The sequence below is a fragment of the Notechis scutatus genome, chromosome 15 (genome assembly GCF_049901735.1).
Source record: "Notechis scutatus isolate UNSWTSFEM ecotype Mainland chromosome 15, rNotScu1.2, whole genome shotgun sequence".
NCBI lineage: Eukaryota > Metazoa > Chordata > Lepidosauria > Squamata > Elapidae > Notechis > Notechis scutatus.
In genome coordinates, this window is record NC_142023.1 from 1,731,799 (window position 1) to 1,759,703 (window position 27,905).

Consider the following 27,905-nt stretch of genomic DNA (forward strand, 5'->3'; position numbering starts at 1 on the left):
TCCCAGGCCTGATTTATACAGGAAGGAGGGACATAAAAAGGCCGCCCTTCCACTTCCAAAGGGACCATCACTGCGGCCGAGCACCATTGTTTCGTGCCTTGGACCAGAGGAGCAGAGAGCAGAAATCCCAGAGTCAGCCCCAGCTGGGGTGGGGTAGGCCTTGAACCATGAAGAAGCAAAGCTCAGCAGATCTTGGCCAGGTGGCCGTAGGACGCCAGGAGAGCCGGGCGCGAAAGCTGGGTGGAGGAAGCCCCGTCCCAGAGCCACCACAGAGGACCACTTTGAGCTGACGAGAAGATCCCAAGGTGGGTATGAGAGCTGATGGGACACATTTCCTAAGATGTGGGGCTTTGGGGGAGGGGGACTTCATGGCAGTGGTGGGGGGGTCTCCATTGCTGGTCAACTTCTCCTGTGCTCAAGGGAAGACATTTGCATCTCTAGCAGAACATCTTTGCAGAAAGAGACGCTCTTCAGAACAAGTTGGGTTGGGTTTACATCACACATTCCATATGGTGGCAGAAAGAACCCATTTTGGGAGGATTCACACAATGCTCCACAGGCTGGGTTCACACAACCCATTTAGTCACAAAGAGAGAGAGAGAGAGAGAGAGAAAGAGAGAGAGAGAGAGAATCCCTGAATTGAGCATGTAAATGCAGTTGCTCCTTCTTTACTTGATTGTTTTTGAGCAGAGGTCCCCAAACTTGACAACTTTAAGACTTGTGGACTTCAGCTCAGCTGGCTGGGAGAATTCTGGGAGTTGAAGTCCACAAGTCTTAACAGTTGCCAAGTTTGGGGACCCCTGGTTTTGAGTGTGGTGTGAACCTATCAAGGGCTTCAGGTGATGAGCTTTCCTGAAGTTCCTGAACTGAGCACCACTCCCGTTTTTTTGCCTAGCCGTCGGGTCTTCATCTAGAAGACGTTTGGCTGGTTGATCTGTTGTGTGAATCTGGTATTCAGTCTCGGCTGGAGCCAGAATGGAAGAGAGAAAGTCGGCTTCCTAAAAGACGGGGCTGAGCTTTTCAGTGCCTTACCTAACTGGATTCATCCAAGCCAGATTGAAGGCAAGAAGGACAGCAGGAAGACTCTTGAACCCCGAGGCTGCATGTGAAGCCAAGAAACTGAAATAGCCCAGGTTCATTGTGAAGACCTAGGCTGGGACAAAAGGCTTATCCTGGTTCCTAAATGAGCTCATCTTCTAGCTTCACGCCGTGTCCCAAGTCCTAAAGGGACCCATTAAGCTAAGCTGGTCCAACCTCAAAGCCACCTATGAATGCCAGGACAATCTGTGCTCTGGCTTGGGGGAGATCTGGTTCCACTTTCCAGCTGCTCCAGATCCTGGGGACAAACAAGGGCAGGCGAGGTCCCCAGAAGCTCCATCAAGGGGTGCTTCCAACGGTTTGGCAGCTGCCACTTTGGACTCCTCTCGACCGCCTTGAAGTGTTCCCAGGCAGAAACTGGGTGCTGTACAATGGCTGGGAAATCTTTTTCTCTGCCTCGGATCAGCCCTCCATCTCCCAACCCACCTTTTGGGACTTGATAGTTTCACAGATTTTTTTAAAAAAAAACACATTCAAAGAGTTGGAAGAGACCTTGGAGGTCATCTAGTCCAACCCCCTACCCAAGCAGGAGACCCTGCCTATACCATTTCTGACAGATGGCAGTCCCGTCTTTCCTTGAAAGTTTCCAGTGATGAAGCTCCCAGAACTTCTGAAGGCAACTTCTGTTCCACGGGTTGATGGCTCTTCACTGTCAGAAAATTTCTCCTTATTTCCAGGTTGAATCTCTCTCCTTGATCAGCTTCCATCCCTTATTCCTTCTCTGGCCTTCAGGTGCCTTGAAAAACAGGTTGACCCCCCTCCTACTCTCTGGGGCAGCCCCTCAAATACTGGAAGGCTGCTCTCCTGTCTCCCCTGGTCCTTCTCTTCCCGAGACTAGCCAGGCCCAGTTCCTGCAACCGTTCACCGTATGTTTGAGCCTCCAGTCCCCTCATCATCCTGGTTGCTCTTAAGTCCTGATTTAGGGAGAATTTGCCTGGGTTGTCTGCTTGTCCCCAAGGCTTTTGAGTCCCCCATCTAATTTCGACAGAGCTGCCAACAGCTTGCAAGGTTGTTGCCCTAATAATCTGCATTATAGTTCACTGTGAAAGCAGAGTTTATAGTTCAATGAGTGGTATCAACTCAGCCAACTGTGACTTATTCAATAAGCATAAACAAACCATGGCTTAAGAGCAGGCATAAGCCCAGCCACTAACTGCGAGATCATAGCAATGCCCAACACCTACACGAGACAGACCAAATGGAGTCACTTTATTCTTTAGAAACAACTCCCATTTTTCCATGGGATATCTTTGAAATTTATCTTTGTTTGCCAAGGTCAGAGAGGAATAGAATGGAAAAGTTTGAGGCTTGTTTCATTGTGATTTTCATTTCAACTGATTTCCCCACCTCAGTTTTGAAAATTCCTGGAAGTCCTAAATAAAGGGGATTTTTTTTCCCTTTCTGAAAAAAAGAGGCAATTGGATTTCTTTCCTGTCTTGAAGAAATATTTTGCGTGTTTCAAAGGTGCTAAAAATATAAATATAAACTGATCTCCTATAGTTTCATTCCCCCCTAAAAAAAATAGCAGGTTGGGGGTTTTGGCAGGACTCTGTGGGTTGAGAGTCTGAAAACTCCTGCCTTGGGATGGCTAGAAACTAGCTGTCCTTCTACATCTTGGGCAGAAGAGCTGAGTTTTAGGAGAGAAGAAAAGGAACAATTTCAACCCGTTTTTTTTCCCTTCCCGGTTCCAAAATTTGCCCAAGAAAAACATTTTTCCCCCCTGGACATCTCTCATCTCTCTCCATCGTTCCTTCCCAGTCGTGTCTGCTGCTTTCCATTCAGTTGCATGACTTAAAATATACAGATTAGCAGAGTTGGGACCCTTTAGGTCATCTAGTCCAACCCCCGGCCCAAGCAGACCCTACACCAAATACCAAATATTTGCTTTGCTCTCTTGCACATTTACCTGAGAGTAAATCTTGCCCTACACCTCAGATTCCTTTTACTCACTGAGAAGGAGTAAAATTGTATTTGGCTGCCTCTGTTCGTACGGCATCATTTATTCTTTTACTTCTGAGGTTTTGCTTGGCTTTGTTTCTGGAGGAATGAATTTGGTGACATTGTGGGTTAATTGTTGGAAACTGTCCTTTGAACCAATGGTGGTGGAGGCAAATCCACACCTTTTTCTGGGCTTCCATCTTTTCTCCCATGCTTTTTGCTTCAAACTGGCAGCCTAAAATCTGAGCAAATTGCAACCGTCTCAAAGTATTTAAAATCCACCCCAATCCTTAAGGATTCTGGGCGGTGTCTAACATCAAAAATGAAAAACTGAATAAGGTGACTGTGTGCCAAAATGTCACTCACTTCCCCCCCCCCTTCCCCAGATTCCTTGCCTCCATTTTTCCTGAGAATTTTTGTCTTACTTTTTGGCCTAATAAATACGAAGGATGCGATTTTTATTATTCCCTGTTATTTTTGTTTCTGATGGAATGTGCTGTCTTTGGCTCAATTTAGTTGGGATGGGGAAAGAAGCCCCCAGTTTCAATGTTGATAGTAAAATAACATTTTATTAGGATTAAAGAAAATGACAAGAATTATGCTGTTGGTTTTTCTAAATGATGCGCAAGCACAAGGGAAGTGAGTTGGACAAAGCAGGACCAGGGAGGAAAAAAAAAACTTTAAAAATTGTCTGATTTGCTCCTGTGCATTTAACAGATTAACAGAGTTGGAAGGGAGCTTGTAGGTCATCTAGTCCAACCCCTACCCAAGCAGGAGACCCTACACCATTACTGATAGATAGATGGGAGCTTAGTCTCTTCTTGAAAGCTTGCAGGGATGAAGCTCCCACAACTTCTGAAGGCAACTTCTGTTCCATGGGTTGATTGCTCTCCTGTCAGAAAATTTCTCCTTATTTCCAGGTTGAATCTCTCCTTGTTCAGTTTCCATCCATTGTCCCTTTTTCTGGCCTTCTGGTGCTTTGGAAAATAGCTTTAACCCTTCCCCTCAATTTACAAATCTGCTGGGGGTTATAACAAAGAGTTAACATATTTGATTATTAATATATTAACAGCAGCCAGGATTGTATTTGCACAAAATTGGAAAAATGAAAAAATTCCAACAGAAGAGGAAATAATTAAGAAAATAATGGAATGTGCAGAAATGAATAGATTGACAATGGCGATTAGAGAACAAGAAGAAAAAGACTATTATAAAATTTGGAATTTATTTTATGAATGGCTGGATAGAAGAGTAAAGAATTGAACTATATGAGTATAGCATAATATATTGTTACTGATAAATAGATAGAGATAGAGTAAGAAAATGAACTTGAAATATATTATTGAAAGTTAATTATTATAAAGTTAAGGATAAAATATGTGATATACAATATTGATAAGAATGATTATAAATATATACAAGTTAAATATGTCTGATAATATTATTTTGTGCACGAAGAAATATGTACTCAACTGACACACTGTGGAACAGAAAGGTTTTATGTTTGTTTTTTGTTGTTGTGATAAAAATAAAAACTTTTATATGGAATTTTTTTTTACAAATCTGAAAAAGCCAACCAGCATCTGTTTAGCTATGTTAAGGTAGTAAAGATGGAGACAAACACTGACCTCTGGGGATGACTTCATGTGCTGAATGGACACCTTAATATCTGCATTTTTGTTCTGTTTTTTTTTGCTCTAGCAATAAGAAATCAAAACACCTGGAAAGCAACAAGTTCTGTTTAATGATGAATGACCAAGCCAGAAACAGGTAAGACCTGAAATTTGTTTATTTCCTTTGCTGGCTATTTAAAAGATTATTCCTTGACTATACCAGTAGAAGTCGGAAGGAGGGTGGAATATCAAGAGCCCGAAAGAAGGTTAATGTGTGGTCTGGATGGGAGACCACCAGGAAACCCCCCCCCACAGCTGTATAACTTCATTGGGAAGTGGCATCCCTCCCTAAACCCTTGTTTTAGCAAAAGGAAAGGGAGCCACACCTGTATGATTGCAAAAGAAAACCTCTGGAGGTCTTCTGGTCTCCAGGAGAGAGAGGTCTCCAAACTTGGCCAGTTTAAAGACTTGGGGACTTCAACTCCCAGAATTCTCCTGGCTTGGAGAATTCTGGGAGTTGAAGTCTACTAGTCTTAAAGTGGCCAGGTTTGGGAAGCAGGACATGAGCTCTACAGAAGGAAACTACTGGGATTTTGGGGGAAATGGGGGAGGGGCTGGCCAAACTTGGATGGAAGACCACCAGGAAACCTAGGAAAATCTTCTTGCCAGAATGCCAGGGCAAGGGGCTTTGGTCCTGGTTAAGGGACAGGAGTGCCTGGTTGCAGTTGGAGACGCCCACCTCCCCAAACGGGGGTGTAGCCCCAAAAGCTGGAGACGGGAGTGGGGGGGAGCTAGGACCCCTTCCTTCCAGCGCTGTTCCAAGCATCCCTCCTCCGCTGCGTTCCTGACCCGGGTTTCTGGCTCTCTGCTGCACCCGCTTCTGTCTTGCCTGCCTCCCCCCGCCCCAAAGGCTCCGAGTCCAGGGAAGGGGGGGGCAAATTGACTTTCTTCCCTCTCTGGAAGGAAAAAAGCGGGGGGGTAAGACGAGAAAGACCCGCTTCCTTCTTGCAAATGAGAGCAGGACAAATTGGGCGGGCGGACCTTCCCGCGGGCGCATCCTTGGAGGTCAGGAGAGAGAGAGAGAGACGGGCGAGACCCCCGGGCTGGGGGAGGAGGAGGAGGGGGTCCACCACTTGGGGAGGGGGAAAGCCCCCTTCCCACGAGCCCCGCCGTCTGCAGCGCGACTCCGCTTGGGAGGTCAGAGCGGGACAAGTCGGTCTCCCCTCCGGCGGCGCTTTTTGCCTGCCGCCCCCTCCTCAATTCTGGGCCAAGGAGAGCCGAGGAACTAGCAAACCAGGTTTGCATGAAGGGTCTCTTGGGGGGCGGGGGGGGTGCGGGGGGGGGCGGGCTTGCTTGCAAGAGTTTGGATCCGTCCAGCCGGTGGGAAGAAAGTAGCCCGTTGCTGGCCAGTTACTCCAGCTGGGGAGGGCGGGAGGGGGGATGCTGAGACAATGGGGCGCCGGGGGAGGGCAGTGGGGAAGAGTGGGATGTCTCCGGAGGGGGGGCGTCGGAGTGGGGGGATGCTGAGACGATGGGGGTGCCGGGGGGGCAATGGGGAAGAGTGAGACGTCTTCTTGGGGGGTCTTTCAGGAGGGGGGTAGCGGGGTTTCTTTCCCCACGGCTCGGGGTTGGGGTGGGGGGTTGGGGGAAGCCCCCCCCATTGAACGGGACTCCCAACTTTCGCAAACTCCCAAGGTCCGAAGCCGCGATCTCGAGGAGGGGCGCCCTCTAGTGGCGGAGATGGGGAAGGCGCCGCTGAGCCCCCCGCGAGCGTGGGAGAAAGAAAAGTTGGCCAGTTTTGTTTGGCCAAAGTCCGTTTCGGAGGTGCCGGGGTGGGGGGCGGTTTGGCTTGCCGATGCTCCCGACTTGCCGAAGGGCGAGAAGTGCGCAAAGGCCGCGCAAAAGGAGGAACCGACGGGCAGGGGGGTTTGTAACGAAGGAGGGGAAAAGTCCGGGTCTCAAGAGAGGCATTTTTCCTACTAGGGGTCTTCCCCGACTTACGACCGCAATTGAGCGCGCCCCCCACCCCCCAGTTTCTGCTGTTAAGTGAGACGTCTGTTTAAGCCAGTTTGGCCCCACTTTCTTTTTAAATAATAACTTGTATTGAATAAACCTTGAAAGCAATTGAACACAGTGTGACTTTCTTGGCAATTATTTTAGCCATACGAGCTAGAGTATAGAAATACATGTAACCGTTTATTTTCCTTTTTCCCTTGTGTGGTTAGTATAGTGCTAGCTGCATATTATTTCTATTTACGTTTATCTACAATTATATACATATTTACAACCGTCTTTTATACTCGTGCATCTGTATCATCTCATATTTGTCCATTATATTCCATTCTCTTTGGTTTACAAAACTTTTAACTTTCGTTCCTATAAAGCGTCAACCCTTTCTTTCTTTTTCCTTGACTCCAGCCATTGATACATTTTACTGCAGACTTCATAATATTCTGTCTCACCCTTATCTTTGATTTCTAAATTTAGTCTGTCCATCTCTGCACAGACTAATATTTTCCTTATTATTTCACTTTCTGTAGGAGTATCTTCATTCCTCCAGTTTTGGGCATACATCAATCTTGCAGCTGTTATTATACGTATCATTAAATATATTGTTCCTTTACTGTATTTCTCATTAATAATTCCCAGTAAGAACGTTTCTGGTCTGAGCTCCACTTTCTGGTTAACCATCTCTTCTATCCAAACGTTTATTTTCCACCAGTAATTTTTTTGCTTTTATACATTTCCACCACATATGATAATAGGTCCCTATCTCGTCCATTTTATGACTTTTCTTGCTGTACTTTGTTAACTAAATCTGGCTTCCCCTTACTTGTTGGAAGGTCCCAAAAGATGACCATGTGACTCCAGGACATTGCAATTGTCATAAATATGAACCAGTTGTAACGAGATTAATATCAGTGTTTATGACAAACTGAATTGATTAATTGTTCTTTTTGAAATTATAAATGATTTTTATGTAATTGAAGGGGAAGTACTATGCAGAATCTGACCTAAAAGGATATATGTTATGTAGTTGTTAGGAGATTATTATTATTAATCTTTTAGGCAATAATGAAAAGTTAAATGAATATTGGGATTTAAAGGGGAGGTAATTAAAGAATATATAAGCTATAGGGATGGCACACTCAAATTAGTAATTGTGGAGGGAAATCTCTTTGAAATGTCTGAATTGAATTAGAATTTGTGAAATGATGAAATAAGAATATGCGATGAAATTGCAAACCTGACAGATAAAAGTATAAAAGGATAACGAATACGAAGGTATGCAAGTTATTTAAGATTTAAGCTGGAGAAAAGTATTTGGGGGGAAAAATAGAAAGTATGTAAAGTATTGGTAAGATATGAAACTAAATGTGAAAGATGAGCATGTAATTGTAGTCATGTTTGTATGGAAATGTGAAAACCTGGAATCATGCTGTTCACTAAAAAGAGATGTTTTTAAAATGTGGAAAACTGAAATAAAATTGTATTAAAAAATATGAACCAGTTGCCAAAGCATCCAAATTTTGATCACATGACTGTAGGGATTGCTTGCAGTGGTTGTAAGTGTGAAAAAACGGTCATAAGTCCCTTTTTTCAGTGACGTTACTTCGATCACTAAATGAACTACCTCTATATATGTGTTTCATACTTCCATATTTTTCAGGTTTGTTTGTGTGCAGGTAAAGCGATTCTGGCATATGCATTTTGGATGAATCCATTCTCTGCAGCCTGTTAATCGTGGTTTCTGATCCTAGCTGGATAACAGATAATCAGAGTTGGAAGGGACCTTGTAGGTCATCTAGTCCAACCCCCTGCCCAAGCAGGGGACCCTACACCACTTCTGGCAGGTGGCACTCCAGTCTCTTCTTGAAAGAATTCAACATAACGCAAACACAAGCAATGGAACATAATGACACCAGAGTCTTAGATTTTAAAAGAGCCGATTTTAATAAACTCAGAGAGAACTTGGGAAAAATTCCACGGATGGAAATCCTAAAGGGGAAAACAACTCAAGAATCTTGGGAAACTCTGAAAAGTACGATCATAGAAGCCATTCTGGTGTGTTCAACAAACTTAGCACTCCCAGCAAACGTTGCCATGGTTCAGTGGGTGAACTTGGCCAGATTTATTTATTAAGCGTATTTCCAGGCCGCCGCGATCGAAAAGGTTCTCAGCCTAGGAGAACTTGCGCTCAAAACATCCGCAGTAAAAAAATGAAATAACTCGAATAGGATTTGACTTTGTTGAACAGGTGGAGGGGGGGTAGGCTGGGTTCGTGCCAACAGCCCTCACAATCCCCATCATGGTTTGAGTTTGTGCAACCCTCTTAAAAGGAAAAATTGGTGCGTGGTGTGCAAAACTCGGCAGAGGCCTGTGTCCTTGCTTGGAGATGGTGTTAGAAATTGATCCTGAATTTCTCTTAATTCTGTCCCCGGGTTAGAAAGCTGTAGGGAGATGGAGGACTCCTGAAGCTTCAGCTCTGATGCTTTCGTTCAGAGGTCTCCAAACTTGGCAACTTTGTGGACTTCAGTTCCCTAGAATTCTAGGAGTTGAAGTCCACAAGTCTTAAAGTTGCCAAGTTTTGGGACCCCTGCTTTAGTTGGTTGCGAAGCTCACAAGGAAGCTGCTACCTTTTTTAAAAATTCTGCTTGAAAGCATCTCATATTTGTCAACAAGAGTTCAAGGGATGCCTCGTGCTCCAAACTGGCCTCATTTTGCTGGCATCTCAGGCGCTGGTGACGGGCCTTCCTTACTAAAGAAACTTCTTCAGTTTTTACTTCTGAGGCTTGCAGATTCTGGGGACATTGGATGGCCGGCAAGTTGTCTTCCCTCTGGCCTTAGGTTGCAGAGTCTCCTTCTGGATTATAGCCCCATCGGTCTGCTTTGCCCCTTAGGCACTGCTGCTCAGCCTGACTGTGATGACCCAAAAGGGCATGGCACAAAGGCAAGACAGTCAGATAATCAGTAGGAGTCCCTTTATTAGCTCCAACTTTGCCCCCAATGTCCTGGTTACCTTCTGGTCTGGAGAAGTACTCTCCCAGGAACAGCCTTTGGCTGCAGAGAATCAAGTCCAAAACGTGGTCAACAAAAACTGTAACTATAACTCCAATCAAGGCAAGATGAGGTAATTAGTTTGGCAGGGCAGGAGCAAGAATTCCTGATATGAAGGAACAGCAATAACTCAACATGGCTGGGAAGACGCCAGGAACACAGATAAGCAAAGTCAACACAAGATAAACTTACATTTGTTCCCAGCAGACACCACACTCAGCATGCATCTCTTTTAAACTCTCTTCCTAGGTAGAGTAGAGTAGAGTAGAGTAGAGTAGAGTAGAGTAGAGTAGAGTAGAATAGAATAGAATAGAATAGAATAGAATAGAATAGAATTGAATTGAATTGAATTGAATTTCTTTATTGGCCAAGTGTGATTGGACACACAAGGAATTTGTCTTGGTGCAAATGCTCTCAGTATTCATAAAAGTAAAGATACATTCGTCAAGAGTCAAGAATCATCAGGTACAACATTTAATAGTCATAGGGCACAATTAGCAATCAAATCATACTAGGAAACAGTCAATTTTGATCGTAAGGATACAAGCAACGAAGTTACAGTCATACAGTCACAAGTGAGAGGGGATGGGCACTAAGGAGTGATGAGAAGATTAATAGTAATAGTAGTGCAGACCTAGTAAATAGTTAGACAGTATTGAGGGAATTATTTGTTTAACAGAGTGATGGCGTTTGGGGGAAAAAAACTGTCCTTGTGTCTAGTTGTTCTAGTGTGCAGTGCTCTATAGCATTGTTTTGAGGGTAGGAGTTGAAACAGTTTATGTCCGGGATGTGTGGGGTCTGTAAATATTTAGGTGTGCCTAATGAAGGGAATCAGGGCCCTTTCCTCCCCCATAAGCCACGCAACCCACGTTGCTCTCTTCTCCGTTCCTCCCTGTGTGCCCTAGGATGAAGATGGGGTGGGCCTGGGTCTTCCTCTGAACTCCCTCTCCCTTGTTCTACCTCTTCCCTGCTCTGCCCACCCAGACTTTGCCCTTCCCCAGCCTCCTCCACAGCCAACGGAGCCACACTCCCATTCCCTGTCAGCTGTTCGTCTTCTTCCTCAGACTCCGGACTCCGAAGGGCATGACACTGGTCAAGGAATTGCTTTGGTGTCTGAGGACGGGGCTGTTTGCAACATGTGAAAAGGGTTGACACAAGGCAGTTTGCAAAGAGCCTGGTGGCAGATGGGGATAACAGAATAACAGCGTTGGAAGGGACCTTGGAGGTCTTCTAGTCCAACCCCCTGCCTAGGCAGGAAACCCTAACACCATTTCAGACAAATGGTTGACCAATCTCTTCTTAAAAGCTTCCAGTGTTGAAGCATTTGCCAAGGGTAGACAGGTAGGATTCTGCCTTGGGCTGAAGCATTAGAAGCCATTTGTCAGAAATGGTGTAGAGTCTCCCTGCTTGGGCGGGGAGCGGGGGGTCAGACTAGATGACCTGCAAGGCCCCTTCCAACTCTGTTAATCTGTTAAAAGCCAGCTCGTTGATCTGGGTGGACTTTACTTTTAAAGAGACCAGCAGAGAGCAGCAGGACTCATGAACCTGAGGAGAGGTTTCTGGGTGCAAAAATTCCCTTTTCTTTATGGTTTCATTTGGCATCAGTGGCCAAATTGTGTGGGATCTCATTCTTAAAAGGTTCTTTTTCCCCCTCCTCTTTGGGGCTCCTGGGGCCTGCGTTTTGTCTAATTTTTAAATAATATGTGTAGTGAGTTGAATTATTGCTGAGGATTCCAAGCAAAACCCCAAAAAAGAAAAGTTCCAAATACTTGCTTATCTTTTGCTTCGCTATTGTTAGCTACAATTCCTAATCGCTTGCAGATGTTTGGAATGGCATTGTTTCATAAAAAGACTGGTCTCTCTCTCTCTCTCTCTCTCTGTGTGTGTGTGTGTGTGTGTGTGTAATAAGCCCCTTGTTAGAATGTATTGATTCAGGGTTTAAATATGTGGCTGTTACTTGAGAATGGGTTTGCAAATAGTTGGGGTTCGGTGCTGGCAGTTCAAAACCGTTTCCATTCTTGCCTTCAGTTTTCATCAGGAAGGGGGCCAAAAGGGTTGTGAGAATTGCCATGAAAACAGAAGTCGTTGCCGGAGGGGGCCGAGGTCTGGATTTCTGCAGAACGATGTCTGTCTTTGCTCACCTTTGCTTAAACCTTTTAAGTACATTATTTCCTGGGATGGCATTGAGATCCTGTACATAGCAGTCAGGAGCCCAAATCTTAGGATTCACACCGAGACACTCTTTGTATCGGCAATCTGTGGTAAATGTTGTTGCTAGTAAACATTCCGAGTTACCATCTTTCTACATTAAATAATCATTCTTCTTCTTTTTGGCTCCTTTTGCACTCAAGAATTTCAAACCAGGCGAGGAAAAAAAATCATTGTGCAAAATTAAAAGTGCATTTTGGCAAAGATTACTCACATGTAAATGCCTGGGAATTACACAACCCCTTCACGTTCTCTCCAAATTGTAAATATTTGCAAAGTGCGATACGTTTAAAGTTAAAAATTAAGAGAAATTGGGCTGCTAGTTTCCAAAAAAACAACAACCCCAAAACAGCATGATTAATTGCTGCTTTTTAAAAAAAAAAAAAAAAATTCTTTGTGATGATAATTTGATGAAACTTGTTAAAGCTCCTTTTTTTCCCATTCAATTTGTTTTGTTCTTTCTGCTTTTAGTGTAGCTTGCTGAACCGTCCTCGGTTGCTGTCGCTCCTTCAGGCGATGATGTTGCAGTAGTAAAAAGGGCCCAGCAAAGGAGAAAGGATGAGAAGAGGGGGCTGGCTGTGGACCATGGGGCTTGCCATGGTCCTGGCAGCCACCAGGGTTGAGAGTTTCTCGAGCTCCAGGTAAGTCCTTGCCTTCATCTAGTGAAGAGGCACTGCTGGCTGAATTGCAGCAGAGGCTTGCAAGGTTTTCTGCAAAACTAACTGGGGGCAAGCTTGGGTGGTCCAAAGAGGGCCCCTACCCACCCCAGGAGATGGGTGAGAGCAAGGGGCACCTCTTCTGCTGCTCTGAGCCACGGTGGTTAGATTGCAGTGCTGCAGGCTCCTTCTGCTGACTGCCAGCTGCCTACAATTTGGCAGTTCGAATCCCACCAGGCTCAAGGTTGACTCAGCCTCCCGTCCTTCTGAGGTCGGTAAAATGAGGACCCAGATTGTTGGGGCAAGAGGCTGACTGTGTAAACCTCTTAGAGAGGGCTGGAAAGCACTGTGAAGCGGTATATAAGTCTTAAGATTTCTAAGTGCTATTGCTTGCTATCTGTCTGTGTTTGTCTATCTATCTATTCTCTCTCTCTCTCTGTACACACATAATCTTATTATCTATCTAACTCTATCTATTTATATTATATCATCTATTCTCTCTCTCTCTCTCTCTCTCTCTCTCTCTCTCTCTCTCTCTCTCTCTCTCTCTCTCTCTCTCTCTAAGAGCCTTGCCAAACAATTTTGGGCAAAAATACATAAGTGGCTAGAAAAGATGATAGGAAAACATGTAGATTTTAAACCTGAACTTTTTCTATTGGGTATAACACCAGAAAAATTTGATAAAACAAAATATATATTTAACATTGCATGTATTAACAGCAGCGAGGATTATATTTGCACAATATGGGGAAAAGGAAGAAACTCCGCGAGACAAAGAGATAATTAGGAAGACCCTGGATTGTGCAGAAATGCACAGACTTCCGCTGAAGATTAAACAGAAAGAAGAGACAGAATATTATCAGACATGGACTTTATTTTATCAGAGGTTGGAAAAAAAGGGATGGATCAATAAGAATGTAATCTGTACTGCTAAGTAAATAAAATAACCCAGACAACACGATGTTTATTAAGCACTAACAAAGTATAAACAATAGAAAATTAATAAAAACTTTTTTTTAAAATGTACCTGACTTTGCATTGTCCTTTTGTGCTTCTCCCTCACAGGTGTGGTGGATGCTCCATGGAGATGAGAAGCCACACCGTATCCTACCTCGCCTCCCATGTCCAGCCGGTCCACCAGCCCTACCTCACCCTGTGCCCGGGAAACAGGCTCTGCAGTACATACAGGCAAGAGAGCGAAGAGAAACCAGGGGATCTACTGGGCTTCTATCTTGACCCTCCCACACCCTGTAGCAGGGAGTTCCAGAGGTTCATGGCATGCCATTGAAGGCCTTGGCAAGTTCTACCTACAACCAGTCATGGGATTCAAACAATTTAACCATCGGTTCTGGATGACTATGGGTGTAGCTGGATAGTCATGTGCCTGGTGTCAGGATTCCAGCAATCGCCCTAATTAAATCATGATTCTCGAGCCAAACTTCAAAAAAACTTCCAAGGATTTATTGGAGGCGACATATTGGCATTGCCCTGGATGAAGCCAACTCTGGCCTACATAATTTTCAGTCCACTGTGACCCTGTTTCCCCCCTGGGTGTGTCATAAATCAGATTTTCCAATTGACAGGCTGGGTGTCATCAATCACGTTCTCCAATTCAATATATTTGCGGGCAAAAGTTCTGGTATTTTAGTTACAATCTTTCAAAGATAAGAGTTGGAATGTACTTTTGCTTTCCAACTGCTGCACTGTTCTTCCAGATTTGCTTCCTCCCCCTCCCCCCTTTTTATGGCAACTACCAAAACAGGCATAGGAATGTTTTAGTAGTTGACAAACTGGGTGGGCGTGACTCAAAATCACTCCCATCGAGGGGTGCCTCACCTTGCACAGGCTCTCCTTGCCCCGCCCAGCCCTGCTTCACCCCTCCCCTCCCAGCCACTCCTTGTAACCTTGGGTGGCCGGGCAAGTGGCTTGGTAGCAAGGCGAGGAGGGGCTGGGAGGGGAGGGAAAAGACAGGGCCGGGCATAGCGAGGCACGCTATTCAGCCAGTTTATCAAAACTACACCAAAAGTTAGCCACCGGTTCTCCTGAACCAGTGCGAACCTGCTGAATCCCCACCACGGCCAACAATCCACGGCAGGTTGTTAGAAGGAAGTTGCCGTAGCCTTCTATGGCATCTAATTAACCTCTGGAACTCCCTGCCACAAGGTGTGGGAGGGTCAAGGTAGAAAGGCAATGCACCTGCTCTTGCACTCTCCTTTTCATCTGGATTTATTCCCTGACCGAAAGGCAGTGGGGCAGATAGGGGGCATCCTTTGGGTCCATCCAAGAACACTTCCTTCTCTGTAGCTGTTTCCCTCTCAAGAGAGCAGGATTTCACACCGTCTAGTTCAGGGTTTCTCCACCTTGTCAGCTTTAAGATGCGTAGACTTCAACTCCCAACTAGTAACGACCATGCTACTAACACAACTGTGGCAAGTTGTGTCATAAAACGGGGCAAAACTCGCTTAAGCACCGTCTTGCTTAGCAACGGAAAGTTTCAGTTCAATAGTGGTCATAAGCTGAGGAGAATCTGGATCCCTTCTTATTTTCCCCACAAGAACAACCCTGGGCTGAGAGTGGGGGCTTTTTTCCCCCTTGTACGTTGTTTTTAGCATCGTTAATGATCCCTTCTTTGCGTGTTGCTTTGAAGCACAACTAAGATGATCAAAGGCCTGGAAACTAAAACGTCCGAAGAAGAACGGCCGCAGGATTTGGGTTTGGCCAGTCTAGAGAAAAGAAAGACTAGAGGGGATAGGAGAGTGGTATTCCAGTATTTGAGAGGCTGCCAAAAAGAGGACGGGGTCAAATGATTTACCAAAGCCCCCGTAGGCAGGACAACAAACAATGGATGGAAATTAATCCAGGAGAGAAGCAACCTGGAATGAAGGAGGAATTTCCTCACAGTGAGGACAATTAACCAGTGGGACAGCTTGCCACCAGAGGTTGTTGGTGCTTTATCACTGGAGGTTTTTAAGAAGAGACTGGACAGCCACTTGCCTGAAATGGTATAGGATCTCCTGCTTAAGCAGGGGGCTGGACTAGAAGACCTTCAAGGTCCCTTCCAGCCAGTGGTGGGATTCAAATTATTTTTACTACCGGTTCTGTGGACATGGCTTGGTGGATGTGGGAAGGGGAAGGTTACTGCAAAATCCCCCTTCCCTCCCCACTCCACTAACCTGCTTTCCAGCTCCGTTCTCCTGTGCAGGGCAACCAAAGGAGACCCAGCCGATCACCTGGTACTCAAGGGGAGGCAGAGAAGAGATGGGGTTGGGGGTGGGCAGTCACAGGCTGATTCTCCAAACGAATCAAAATTTCTGCTACCGGTTCTCCAGAACTGGTCAGAACCAGCTGAATGCCACCTTTGCTTCCAGCTCTATTCTACTCTAATTCTAATGTTATTGTTAATTGCAAACTTCCCAAAGGTGCTGGAAATCAGGCAGCCTATACAATGTATGTATAAATAAGTATTTATACATACTTACACGTATAAGGAAGCTGGCCCTTTCCAATCTGATTTTCTCCTCAAAATATCCAACAAGTTCACATTTTGGGCTCTGTGGTTTTGCAGAACTACCTATAAAGTTGGACGTCGCCAGCTTTATCAGAAGATTTTGCGGCCGGAATACATTTGCGCTCCTGAATGGAAGCGGATAAGTGCTTTCTCTCGGCTCGGATGTCCCACAGGTGCCTTTTCTTTCTGTTGAAGCATTAACCAAAAATGGTTTGGGGCCCTTAGAGGAGGGTTGCTCGATGAGGGTTATATGTGTGAAGCAAGACCAATGCTGAAGAAACTCAGTTTATTTGATGCAAATAGAAGCTCTTTTTCCCTTCTCAAAACTGTATAATCAGGCCACTTGGAAACCACTTCTGGGCTTTCTGCTCAAAAGAGATACAAATGAAATTCTGAGTTTAAATCAGAGGTCTCCAAACTTGGCAACTTTAAGACTTGTGGACTTCAACTCCCAGAATTCTCCAGCCAGCTGGCTGGAGAATTCTGGGAGTTGAAGTCCCAAGTCTAAAGTTGCCAAGTTGGAGACTGTTTAAATTTTTATAGAAAAGGTTAGGACTTAACTATTTTTATAGAAGGAAAAAATGGTGCTATAATTCCATAATGCACTGAAAAAAGTTGGAAGTCCCTGTCTTTTTTCTTTCTTTCTTTTTCCCTCACTCTATCCCCTTCTCCTTTTCCCTTCATCTTTTTTTTCTCTTTTCTTCATTTTCGCTTGTATTTTATATTAAGAAAAATCTTTAGTAAAAATTATCGAAAGCTGCATGTCAGGCCCCAGAATGTTTGAAAAGCTAATTACAATTTTTTCAACCATAGTCTGTAGAGATTCTCAGTCTCGGTCCTGGTTGTCCCAAACGAGCTTTTTCAGGAGGCAACTGGACTTTCTTATTTTGTCTTTTGAAGAGGTTTCCCTTCTCCTCCAAGAAGCTTCTCCAGCTCTGACAGGATGGTGGGGAATGGAAGGATTTATATTCCTCCTTGCAGACAGCTGGTCATTTGCATCCTTTGAGAGGGTCATTGAGGCCACTTGGAGGTTTATCTGTGTCCTCAGGGTCACCTGGGTGATGCAAATGGTTCCTCTAGTCTGCAATTTTTCCTCTGGAAATCTCCCTGTCCTATCAAAGCTGAAGAAGCTTCTTGGATGAGAAGCGAAACTTCTTCAGGAGAAAAAAGAAAGTCTAGTTGCCTCCTGAAAAAAAAGCACCTTTGGGACAACTTTTCAACCATGTTAATGTCATAATGTTAACCCTGGATCAGTCAAACCCAGGAAGTCGGTTCTGATAACAAGTCACGGCTGAGAGATAAGCAGATAACGGCAGGGTAGATAGCCTGGGTCTCCCTACTTCTACCTGTCTGGATGGGGGTGGGGTGCGCCCACCTTCTCTCTGTTTTTGGCTCTCTGGTCCCCCAGTTTCCATCTGGTCTTGTATGAAACCAGCCCACACGCTGACTGATTTACGAGCAGACGGCCTGCAGGAAAGAGAGGCCGGCAGGATGCAAACATAACCGGGGCGTGTTTGTCTCACCGCAGCTGCTACTTGCCGCCCACCGTGCCAGCCCAGCCGGAAATGTTCGCTCCCAAACAACTGCCCCTGCCCTGGATGGACCGGGAGGTGTTGCCAGACAGGTAACAGTCTTTGGGTGCTGCCAGGTGTTTCCTCTTCTGGAGAAGTTGCGGCATTTGGGAAGGTGCTGTGCTCCGAAACCTCAGATTAAATGCAAACAGATTCCTAATGTAGCAGGAAGGAAGTGAGCGAGGTGCCGGTTCTGCTCCCACCAGGATCTCGGTTGTCAGGTGAACTGGCCTGTGGGTGGAACCAGCATGGTTGGCTCCCATCATGAGAACCCAATGATTGATAGTTGCTTTATTGAAGGAAGTTGGGAAGCAAAGAACTCGAATGAGTTTTGCCATTTGGTTTGCTCAAAACACTATTTTACTACGATGGTGATGATGATCAGAGTTTAATCTCACCTTTTATTCATATCTATAATGTAACGTGTTATATTAGACTTACTGGCCCATTTCCCCACCTTGGATGGTCTTTTTCTTTTTTGTTTTTGGTCTCTGCTGTGCAATGGCCATTGTTGGTGTTTTGTAAGGTTTTCAAAAGTGGGCTTTTTTATTTTGTTGAGCATTTGGGCTGGCATGTTAGATAGGCCCATTTCAAGAGATGGGAGGAGATGATGCGATTGTCAGATCGCGTGTCTATTATTCCTCCCACTCCTCTTCCCCACCATTGATGCAACCATTATTATTGCCAGCAGGTGCAGCAAAGAAACGCACTAACCAGGCCTGGGAAGGGGGGGGCGCTGTTTCCACAATGCATGGGGCCCCCTTAGCTCACCGTTTCCCCCTCTGGCTGCAGATATGGACGAGTGTGCAATGGGGAAACACGGCTGCAGCCAGCTTTGCATCAACACGGCCGGAAGCTACCGCTGTGCTTGCCGTCCAGGGTACGAGCTCCATGCAGATGGACAAACCTGCCGGGGTCTGAAAACGCCCCCTACCCCAGCTCCCCCAGGTGAGATCAGAGCTTGTCTGGCAGGGTGATGGGGAAAAGGGTTCGGGCTTTGCGTGCTTGCTCGTAACGAAATGCACAGGCCAACGGGGGACGTTTGCATGGGATTTCTCCTCCTCTTTTCCAACATTTGGATTTGCACCTGGGTCCTCCTTCTGGCCACCTTCGTGTCTGGCGACTTGGCTGGCTTGTTATACAGATTATCAGAGTTGGAAGGGACCTTGTAGGTCATCTAGTCCAGGGGTCGCCAATCTTTTGGATCTCAGGTACCACCAAACCCATAATTTTAAATCCTGGGGACCACTAATATGAATTTTGACTGATGGTGGCTTGTTGATGTTGGTGGGAGAGAGAGATCTGATGTAAACTCTCTCTCCCCCCCCCCCACCCACACAAACACACAGAGGCGGGGTGGGATTCAAATTTCTTAACAACCGATTCTTGGGTGTGGCCTAATTTGTGGGAGTGGCTTGGTGGTCATGTGACCGGCTGGGCGTGGCATGTATGTAATATATAAATATTTATGTAAATATTTAATTTTTTTTATAAAAAAAGAGCAACTTTTACCCAAAATCAGGCAAAGCAGGCAGGCAGATTGAGTTGCTCACAGAATCATTCAGTGATCTATCTATCTGCCATCAGCTAGCTCAGTCTGTCACATAAAATTTGCTTGCCGTGAGTCTGCACTGAATAATAGAAACTTCAGTCCTAAGGGAGGTGCTTAAAAGCAGAGCCGAAAATCTAAAGACTAGCTAGAAAGCAAGAAATCCAATTATTTCCTGCTTTCTAGATAATCTAAATTTCCCGGCACAGCAGAACAGATGGTGGTCAGAAAAAGGAAAAATAGCAACTTAGCAGGCAAGTTTGCCAGGTAAGGAGTGAGTGGCAGCGGTTTCCCGCGGGCCATGTGGGCAGCGCAGCCTTGTGTTTCTGTGCAGCCTGGATTAATTGTTTTGTGGTGGTGCTCTGGGGGTGACATTTCTCTGCGGACCACCAAAATTTTCTCACAGACCACCAGTGGGCCACGGCCAACTGGTTGGCAACCACTGATCTAGTCTACCCCCTGCCCAAGCAGGAGACCCTACACCATTTCTGACAGATGGCAGTCCAGTCTCTTCTTGAAAGCTTCCAGGGATGAAGCTCCCACAACTTCCAAAGGCAACTTCTGTTCCATGGGTGGATTGTTCTCCCTGTCAGAAAATGTCTCCTTATTTCCAGGTTGAATCTCTCCTTGTTCACTTTACATCCATTATTCCTTGTCTGGCCTTCAGGTGCTTTGGAAAATAGCTTGACCGCTTCCTCCTCTCTGTGGCAGCTCCTCAAATATCTTCACTAGACTAGCCATGCCCAGTTTCTGTATGTTTTCATACGTTCATCGTATGTTTTAGCCTCCAGTCCCCTCATCATCTTGATCCAGAAGGAGAATCTTTGATGATACCTTGAGATTATTATGCAGGAATGATTGTTCCTCACCAGTGGGTAGGTGGTAGGTGTGTTGGTTGGTGGTAGGTTCCTTGAGTTAAGAGATCTCATGATGAGCTGTCCTCCCAGGTAAGACAGGAAGACAAATTTCTTGTTGCTTAAATGCCTGGGAGGCACAACCATAGCTATTTTCTCCAGAGTCCCTCCAGTATGATACATGAATCCAGTACCTGGGCTAGTGGACAATTTAGTTCAACTGGAATCCATCAATTGTAACCTGCTTTCTGGATGCAAACACTAGCAGTGTTTTTCATCTCTGTCATTTTAAGGATGAGTGGACTTCAACTTCCCAGAATTCTGGGAATTGAAGTCCATCCATCTTAAAGTGCCAGAGGTTGAGAAACCTATCTCTAGACTCACTCGGTCCTCAAAGAGGAATGGCTGCACTGCTTCTTGTCGCTTCTGAACAACGCAGGGATGTCCATCTTCTCCAAGCATGTTGTCCTGCCCCTGTTGGAATCTGACTCCGAGGGGGAGTTTGAGCAGCTGACAGGGAGTGGGAGTGTGGCTCTGGTGGCTGTGGAGGAAACTGGGGAAGGGCACAGTCCAGCTGGGCATTCAGAGGAAGACTCAGCCCCACCCCCTCTTCACCCTAGGGTACACAGGGAGGAATGGAGAAGGGAGCAACGTGGGTTATGGGGGAGAAAAAGGCCCTGATTCCCTTCATTAGCTGCAGCTGGGAAAACAGGATTTAAAAAGGGCATTTGCGCACAGCACCTTGCTGGAAGCAAAGCGTAAATTATCTTTGTCAAGTCTTAGTTGGGTTCTGGTGTCCTCCCAACTGTGTGTTTCGTTATCTTTTGACGTCTTCAATCCTTTATCCTGCCCTGTCTCATTAGTTGCTGCAGTGTGGTTTGTGTTGGTTTTTATTTATAATCTATATGTACTTTGGGTTCAGACTGAATTCCTTCCCTTTAAAAACTGTTCTTGGGAGAGTTTTTTCTCCAGACGAGGATAACTGGACATTGGGGGCCAAGTTGAAGATATTAAAGGGACTTTACCTATTTTTGTGACTTTGTTGCTTTTGTGCCATGCCCTGGGTCATCACATGTTCTCAGATGCTACGTGCAGCCTTGTGGGAGAACTCAGATTTTCACAATTAGACTACCGGTACATTAATGTGTGCAGCACGCCCAAGATTACCTGGTCCCTAATCCTGACCCAACATGACTGACCTGGAGGTCCCAAACATCACCTTGAATTCTGCACACACCTTCCTGTAGCACCTCAAGGCTTTTCTCAAGAGACTTCAAAGGTTCCACGTGCTGCCTTCCTTCTCTACATCGCACCCCAAGCAGGAAGAGAAGACTATCAGCCCAGGCTGACTGCGGCTCATTATTACTTTTGGTACGCGCTGTGCCACTTCAAACTCGTACCGTGAGTAATAATGCGCGGAGGGCCAGCTTTTACGCCGAAGAGGACGAGTGGAGCAACATGTTGGCACCAGCCTTTCATCCGCGGAAAGGGAACAACTACTTAACACGCGGCTGATTTCCTGCGCTCTCTTGGGCAGACCAAGAGAAGGAGGATTTTGAACGGCTGTGATGGGTTGGGTTGGTTTTTGTCACTTCTCCTCCAGGAGCTCGAGATATAGTGCTCCTCCCAAAAATAAGCTTGCAAGGTAGGCCGAGTGAAGAGCCGGCAAGTGGTTTAAGTCCCTGGGAGGGCTTCCGTGGCTGAGGGTGGTCTTGAACCCAGGTTTTTCAGCTTCCAGCTTCCAACAACTCAGCTCCATGCTAGATGGATTCTGAGTGGTTTGGCGGTATTTGCAATCCTGCCTGGATAAGGAGAGTGCCAGATAGGTGGGAATCCCAGTGAATAAAACGTCTACTCATTTCTCTACGGATGTCTGTTTGGTTGTTAACATCTACACAGTCGTTGCCCACGGAAACAATAAAATCAACGGGGGGAAAACTCCCACCTTCACTAGCACAGGTGATGTTACCTAGCTGGAGAAGGAAATGTCTGCAAACCAGCAGCCAGGCTCAGAGAGCACCAAGGACTCCAGAGGTTTAAAAACAGAAAATGATTTTAATAACGGTAGACACACACACACACACACACACACACAAACACACAGTTCTGTTTTTTTACTCTTGATAATTTAAATGGCATTTCCTCCTTCTTGTAACTGTGTGGGAATTTTTTGTCTCCAGTCAAGGATATTTGGAGCTTGGAAGCAAAGTGAAGGAATAAAAGGGGCTTCACCTGTTTTTTGTCACTGTGTTTATTTTGTATCCCACCCTGGGTCATCACACTAAGATAGACACGCTGACCGATTTGATTAAAGAAAAGATAATATATTTGTTTATTGCTGAGTGGAAACCCCTTATTGGAAAAAAATAAAATAAACATGATCTATGATTCTGATAATTATATAAGTTAGACGTAGAAAGAAGAGAGTCACAATGAAATTTTTGAGAAAGGAGGAAATCTACAATTGTAATTAAAGGTAAAGGTTCCCCTTGCACATATGGGCTAGTAGGGAGTGGTGCTCATTTCCATTCCTTCACTTGTCAGAAGGTGACAAAAGCCAATCACATGACCGTAGGACCAGTGGTGGGATTCAACCGGTGTAACAACCAGTTTGGTGGGCACATGTTTCGCACACGCATGTACATGCTTTTCATTTTGAAAATAGAAGGAAAACTTACCTTTTACCGCAGCCCGGGCAGTGGTGGTATTCTACCGGTTCAGCCCGGTTCTGCCAAGCTGGCAGTGGTGATGAGCAATGGAGACTGAAATGGTTCTCTCTGCCGCTCTACTGTTGGGCCCACCCACCTGCCCGGGCTCCCATTTTCACCTTTATCCAGGGGTGGGATTCTGCCAGTTTGCACCTATTTGCTAGAACCGGTTGTTAACATTCTAAGCAGTTCGGAGAACCGGTTGTTAGAAGAAATTACAGGGCTAATCCTGTAAGGAAGGCAGGAAGGAAACATTCTGGTGTTGCTTACAGAAACTGCCTCTCCGTTAACCCTTATTACATTCTTGGCAGGACTAGACTTCCTGTCTCAGGAACTTCTCTGGAGTTTTTTCCCCTCCTTTGCTGGTACTTTGCTTGTGTGGACCATTCAAAGTTATAATGGCACTGAAATTGACTTATAACCATTTTTTACACTTACGACTGTTGCAGCATCCCCACAGTCATGAGAGGCCGGGCGAGAAGATGCATGCCTCGATGTGAGTGATGTTGAGTTGGCCATGCCCAGCCAATAACATGACCACCAAGCCATGCCCACCCAGTCACATGACCACCTAAGCCACGCCCACCACCTTAGCCACGCCCACAGAACCGGTTGTTAAAAAATTTGAATCCCACCCCTGCTTTTATCCCCTGCTTTGCACGGCACAGCCGAGTGCTGCGTGGCAGCTGCTGAAGTGACCGGGAGAGTGCAGGGTTGCAGGAGGTGAGTTGGAATACCTCTGCGCCTGCGCAAAGTGCACATTTGGTGCACATGCGCATGTAAAGTGTGTGCACACATGCAAAGTGTGCCCACCAAGCCACGCCCACCGAACCGGTGGTAAAACTTCGAATCCCACCACTGAGTAAAAACAGCCAAGGCGTGGCAATCCGGGCTGCCATGCCAATCAACTGGGCTTCAAACAAAGGAAATATAGGACAGAATAGAGCAGGGGTGGGTGGGTGAAACCAAATGGTCGCTGGAACTACCGGTTCATCTGAACCGATCCCTACCGGCTGAATCTACCTGACTCCGTGGTTTCTTCCCCAAACCCCAAAGACTTTAACCTTAGACTGTCTACTATTGACTTCACCCCTTTCCTAAGAGGTCTGTAGGGGGCGTGCATAAGCGCACCAACGTGCCTACCGTCCCTGTCCTATTGTTTCTTTTATTTATTTATTTTCTTATATGTATCCATGTATTCATAACTATGTTTTTACTTATACCTATTACCTTGTAAGCAATTGACAAACCAAATAAATAATAAAATAAATCCCACCGTCATGAACCCGTTGCCAAGCATCCAAATTTTGATCAGGTGACCACAGGAATGCTGCAACGGTCGTAGATGTGAAAAATTGTCCTAACTCACCTGTTTGTTGTAAGTCGAGAACTAGCTGTCCTTCAGCCGAGCCAGATTCCTAATGGCTTCTGGTTGTTTCTTGGCTATAACTGGGAACCACTGGCCTCGGTCCTCCGGGGTGTTTGGGAAGCCATTGTGAAGGGATGCAGATCTGGCTTTGAGGACGGAAGAAGAGAGACGTCAAGTGTGGGGGGAGGACGTGGACAGAGAGAAGGAAATGCAAGAAAGAAACTCGAGATCCTGATTCTCTTAAGTGTACGAAGGGACCGAGAGAAACTCGGACAGACTTTGGGGAGCATCTTATTGTATCCTAGAATAGTAACAAACACAACCTTCTTGGAATCCCTGTGATGTCTGACATTAACCAGGTTCTTACAGATGTTTTTGTTTTGTTTTGTTCCTGTTCTGTTGTGCATTTGTATAGCAGGAAGTGACCACCTTCCCGTTCCAGACGAAGTGAGAGAGCTGAGGAGCAGGTTGGCAGCTTTGGAAGAAGTGAGTCTCCTTCTAGTAATCAAGCGGTTAGGAACGGAGAGGCCGGTTGTCTGAACAGCAGCGTGTCACTGCCCTAAGCAACATAAACCCATAAGGTCCAGGCAGACATCAGGGAGGAAAATCCACTCGGTAATCAAGATGATGGGCTCGACTCAGGAAAGAAAGTCTTAAGTTGAGCTTCACTGGTGGGGTCTTCACCAACACAGCTGTACTGGCTGAGGAATTCTGGGAGTTGAAGCCCACAAGTCTTAAAGTTGCCCCGTTTGGGGACCCCCTGATATACAACATCAGAGTTCTGATTTTTGTCTCCCAAGTCCTTGTTCCGTTCCACCCGAAAGAAAAGTCTTTGGTTTTCTTTCTAATGTTCACTTGAAGGCTTTTCTGTGTTGAAGACACTTTCTCCCTTTCTCAACAGAAGTTCCAGCTCGTTTTGGCACCGTTCCTCAAGCTGGACCTGCCTGGCGCCGGAGAGGGCCCCGGGGCAGAACCCATCAGCCTCTTGGTCCACGTGATCCAGCAACTGGACCGAATAGATTCGCTCAGCGAGCAGATCTCTTTCTTGGAGGAGCGCCTGGAAACCTGTAGGTGGCCCCAATGGACCTCCCTCCCTCCTACCCATCCACCCAGGCCCACTTTCCAAATTGTCTACGTGGCCCAGATCCGTGGCAGGGTTTCCCTTGGGACGGAAGCAGAAGTGGCGCAAAGTGCAGGAGGAATTGAGGGACGGGTGGCTGGTCTGCAGAGCCCTACAGCCTCTTCTATGCCCCCCCACAAGAGCTTTCCACCCCCTTTCCACATATTCAGGGATACTGTTAGCTCCAGATCAGGACCAGGGATTTCTTCCCCCAATTTGCAGGCAGAAGGTGTGCCCTAAATAGCTTTGGGGAGGCGGTGGGGAAGCAAAATTTTAATATTTGTAGCTCAGGGTTGCAAGGAGGGCTCCTTGGTGCTCTCTGAATATGGTTGTTTTGTGGCAGGCATTTCATGACCCAACTAGGTAACATCATTAGTGCTAGAAGGGAGTGGGATTTGAGGAGGAGGGGGAGGAGGAGGAGGGGAGGAGGAAGAGGAGGAGGGGGGAGGAGGAGGAGGAGAGGACTGTGAGGTCCTCAGTGCTCTCTGAGCTTGGTAATTTTCTTGCAGACGTTTCTTCACCCAACTAAGTAACATCATCATTTTGCTAGAAGGGTTTGGGGAGAGGAGGAGGATTGTGAGGTTCTGGGTGCTCTCTGAGCTCCCTTGTTTTCTTTCAGACGTTTCATGAGCCAGCTAGGTAACATCATCAGGGCTAGAAGGGAGTGGGGTTTGCTCTCGGTTTATACAGTGGATGCCCTGTCAGTGTTGGTGGGGGTGTTGTTTTCTTCTTGGTCTTAATTTGGCTGTTGTTTGCCGTTTGATTGTTGGTCTGACTTGATCATTCCTGGATATGTTTACTGTTTACTTCTTGAAACTCGAATCAATAAACAATACCCCAGTGGAGAAACTGGCAACTCAGACAGACAATCCAACAGCAATCAACAGCCCAATCAAGGAGTCACCCCCAACAGTCCTGTCAGGGAAGCCACTAGCATCCAAGCGCTTTCAAAGGCGCATGGAATGTTGTTCCCTTCCCACCAAAGGTGGTCCCGATTTTGCTACTTGCATTTTTTACATGCTTTCAAACTGCTAGATTGGCAGAAGCTGCTGGGACAAGGAACGGGAGCTCACTCCGTGATGCGGCGCTGGGGGTTTGAACCGCCGAACTGCCGACCTTTCGGATCGACAAGCTCAGCGTCCTAGTCCCTGAGCCATCACGTCCCCTTTTGTCCCCGTAGGTTCCTGCAAGAACCGGCTCTGAGGCTGCAAGAAGGATGGAGATCCCCGGTGCTCCCGCATCCCACTGTTTTCCTGCTGTGTCTCTCCGTTGAGTAGCAACTGAGTAGCCTGTTCCAGCAGCCAAGCCAAGCCAAGGCGGCGGAGAGGATGAAGAGGCTGGAAAGATCACGTTCTCAGCGAGGCCACTCACCCTCCTTCCAGCTGGCTGGCTCCCGGGGTGGCTCACCTCTCCAAACCCTGCTGGCCAGGGGTTGTGGGAGGGAGACAGGCAAAACATCCTAGCAAAACATCCCTGGATACAGGAAGCATCTTGCTTGCGGAGTGGACGGATTCGGGTGAGGTGAGCAGGTCTCGCCTTCCTCGGGAGGTATGAGAGCAGCAGTTCACAACAAAAGGGGGCCCCTCTGGCAAAGCTCAGAGGCTGTGCTCTTTTCCAGGCTGTCACCCAAAATATCTTGGCAAGACAGGGTTATTTCTCGGGGGGCTAAACCAGCCCTCCCCTGCCCTGTGTAAATGCACCATTCGTGTCCTTGCTTTGCTTTCCAACTGTAGGAATACTCCCACTGTTTCCCATGTCCTCCCTCTTTCAGAAAGAAATAGAACAGGTTCCTAGGGCTGGAAGGGACTCTGTAGGTCATCTAGCCCAACCCCACCACCACCCAAGCGGGAGACCCTACACCATTTCTGACCAACGACAGTCCAGTCTCTTCTTGAAAGCCTCCAGTGATGAAGCTCCCACAACTTCTGAAGGCAACTTCGGTTCCATAGGTTGATTGTTCTCCCTGTCAGAAAGTTTATCCTTATTTCTAGGTTGAATCTCTCTCCTTGATCAGTTTCCATCCATTAGTCCTTGGGCCTGTTGACCCCTGGGGCCCTCATTGGAGTGCTCCTTCTCCTGGTTACTAGTCTAGCCAGCCATTGACCTTCTCTATTTCCATCCCCTCTGTGGCAGCCCCTCAAATATTGGAAGGCTACTGTCCTGTCTCCCCTGGTCCTTCTCTTCACCAGACTAGCCATGACCAGTTCCTGCAACAGTTCATCGTATGTTTTATTCTCCAGTCCCCTAATCATCCTGGTTGCTCTTCTCTGCCTTCTTTCTAGAGTCTCGACCTCTTTTTTATAGTGTGGTGACCAAAAGTGGATGCAGTCCTCTAGGTGTGGCCTTACATAATACTTACTACCCCGTTTTCTCAAGCAGGAGACGAATGGCTGTCCAATCTCTTCTTGAAAACCTCCAGTGATGAAGCATCATCACTTCTGGAGGGGATAGTCCTTCCACTGGTTAAATTGGAAGTTTCTCCTTAATGTCGGTTGGATCTCTTTAAACAAACTGCCACCCATTACTTCTTACCCTGCCTTTAGAGCAGTGCCCCCACCCCCAGCCTTTTGGGCACCAGGGACCCGTTCCGTGGAGAGTTTATATCCACGGAGCAGAAGGGTTGTGGTTTCGTGTGCTGTCTGTATCCTGTGATTG

The 27,905-nt window shown here is 46.4% G+C and overlaps 1 protein-coding gene across 4 annotated transcripts; it reads left to right on the top strand.

Moving 5' to 3' along the window:
- EGFL7 (EGF like domain multiple 7) lies at positions 1-27,676 on the top strand. 4 transcript variants are annotated; one of them, XM_087943980.1, is made up of 10 exons: positions 1-305; positions 4,738-4,806; positions 12,387-12,556; positions 13,637-13,759; positions 16,137-16,252; positions 17,608-17,703; positions 18,443-18,598; positions 24,546-24,616; positions 25,032-25,197; positions 26,431-27,676. In XM_087943980.1, exons 3-10 carry the CDS (start codon positions 12,474-12,476, stop codon positions 26,451-26,453), a joined length of 834 nt encoding a protein of 277 aa, XP_087800106.1. In that variant the 5' UTR covers positions 1-305; positions 4,738-4,806; positions 12,387-12,473; the 3' UTR covers positions 26,454-27,676. The 4 variants fall into 4 exon arrangements, with proteins under 4 accessions (XP_087800106.1, XP_087800105.1, XP_087800104.1 ...); XM_087943979.1 differs by having other exon boundaries at positions 3-305; positions 24,549-24,616; XM_087943978.1 differs by having other exon boundaries at positions 4-309; positions 4,745-4,806.
- Positions 27,677-27,905: the final 229 nt, after the last annotated feature.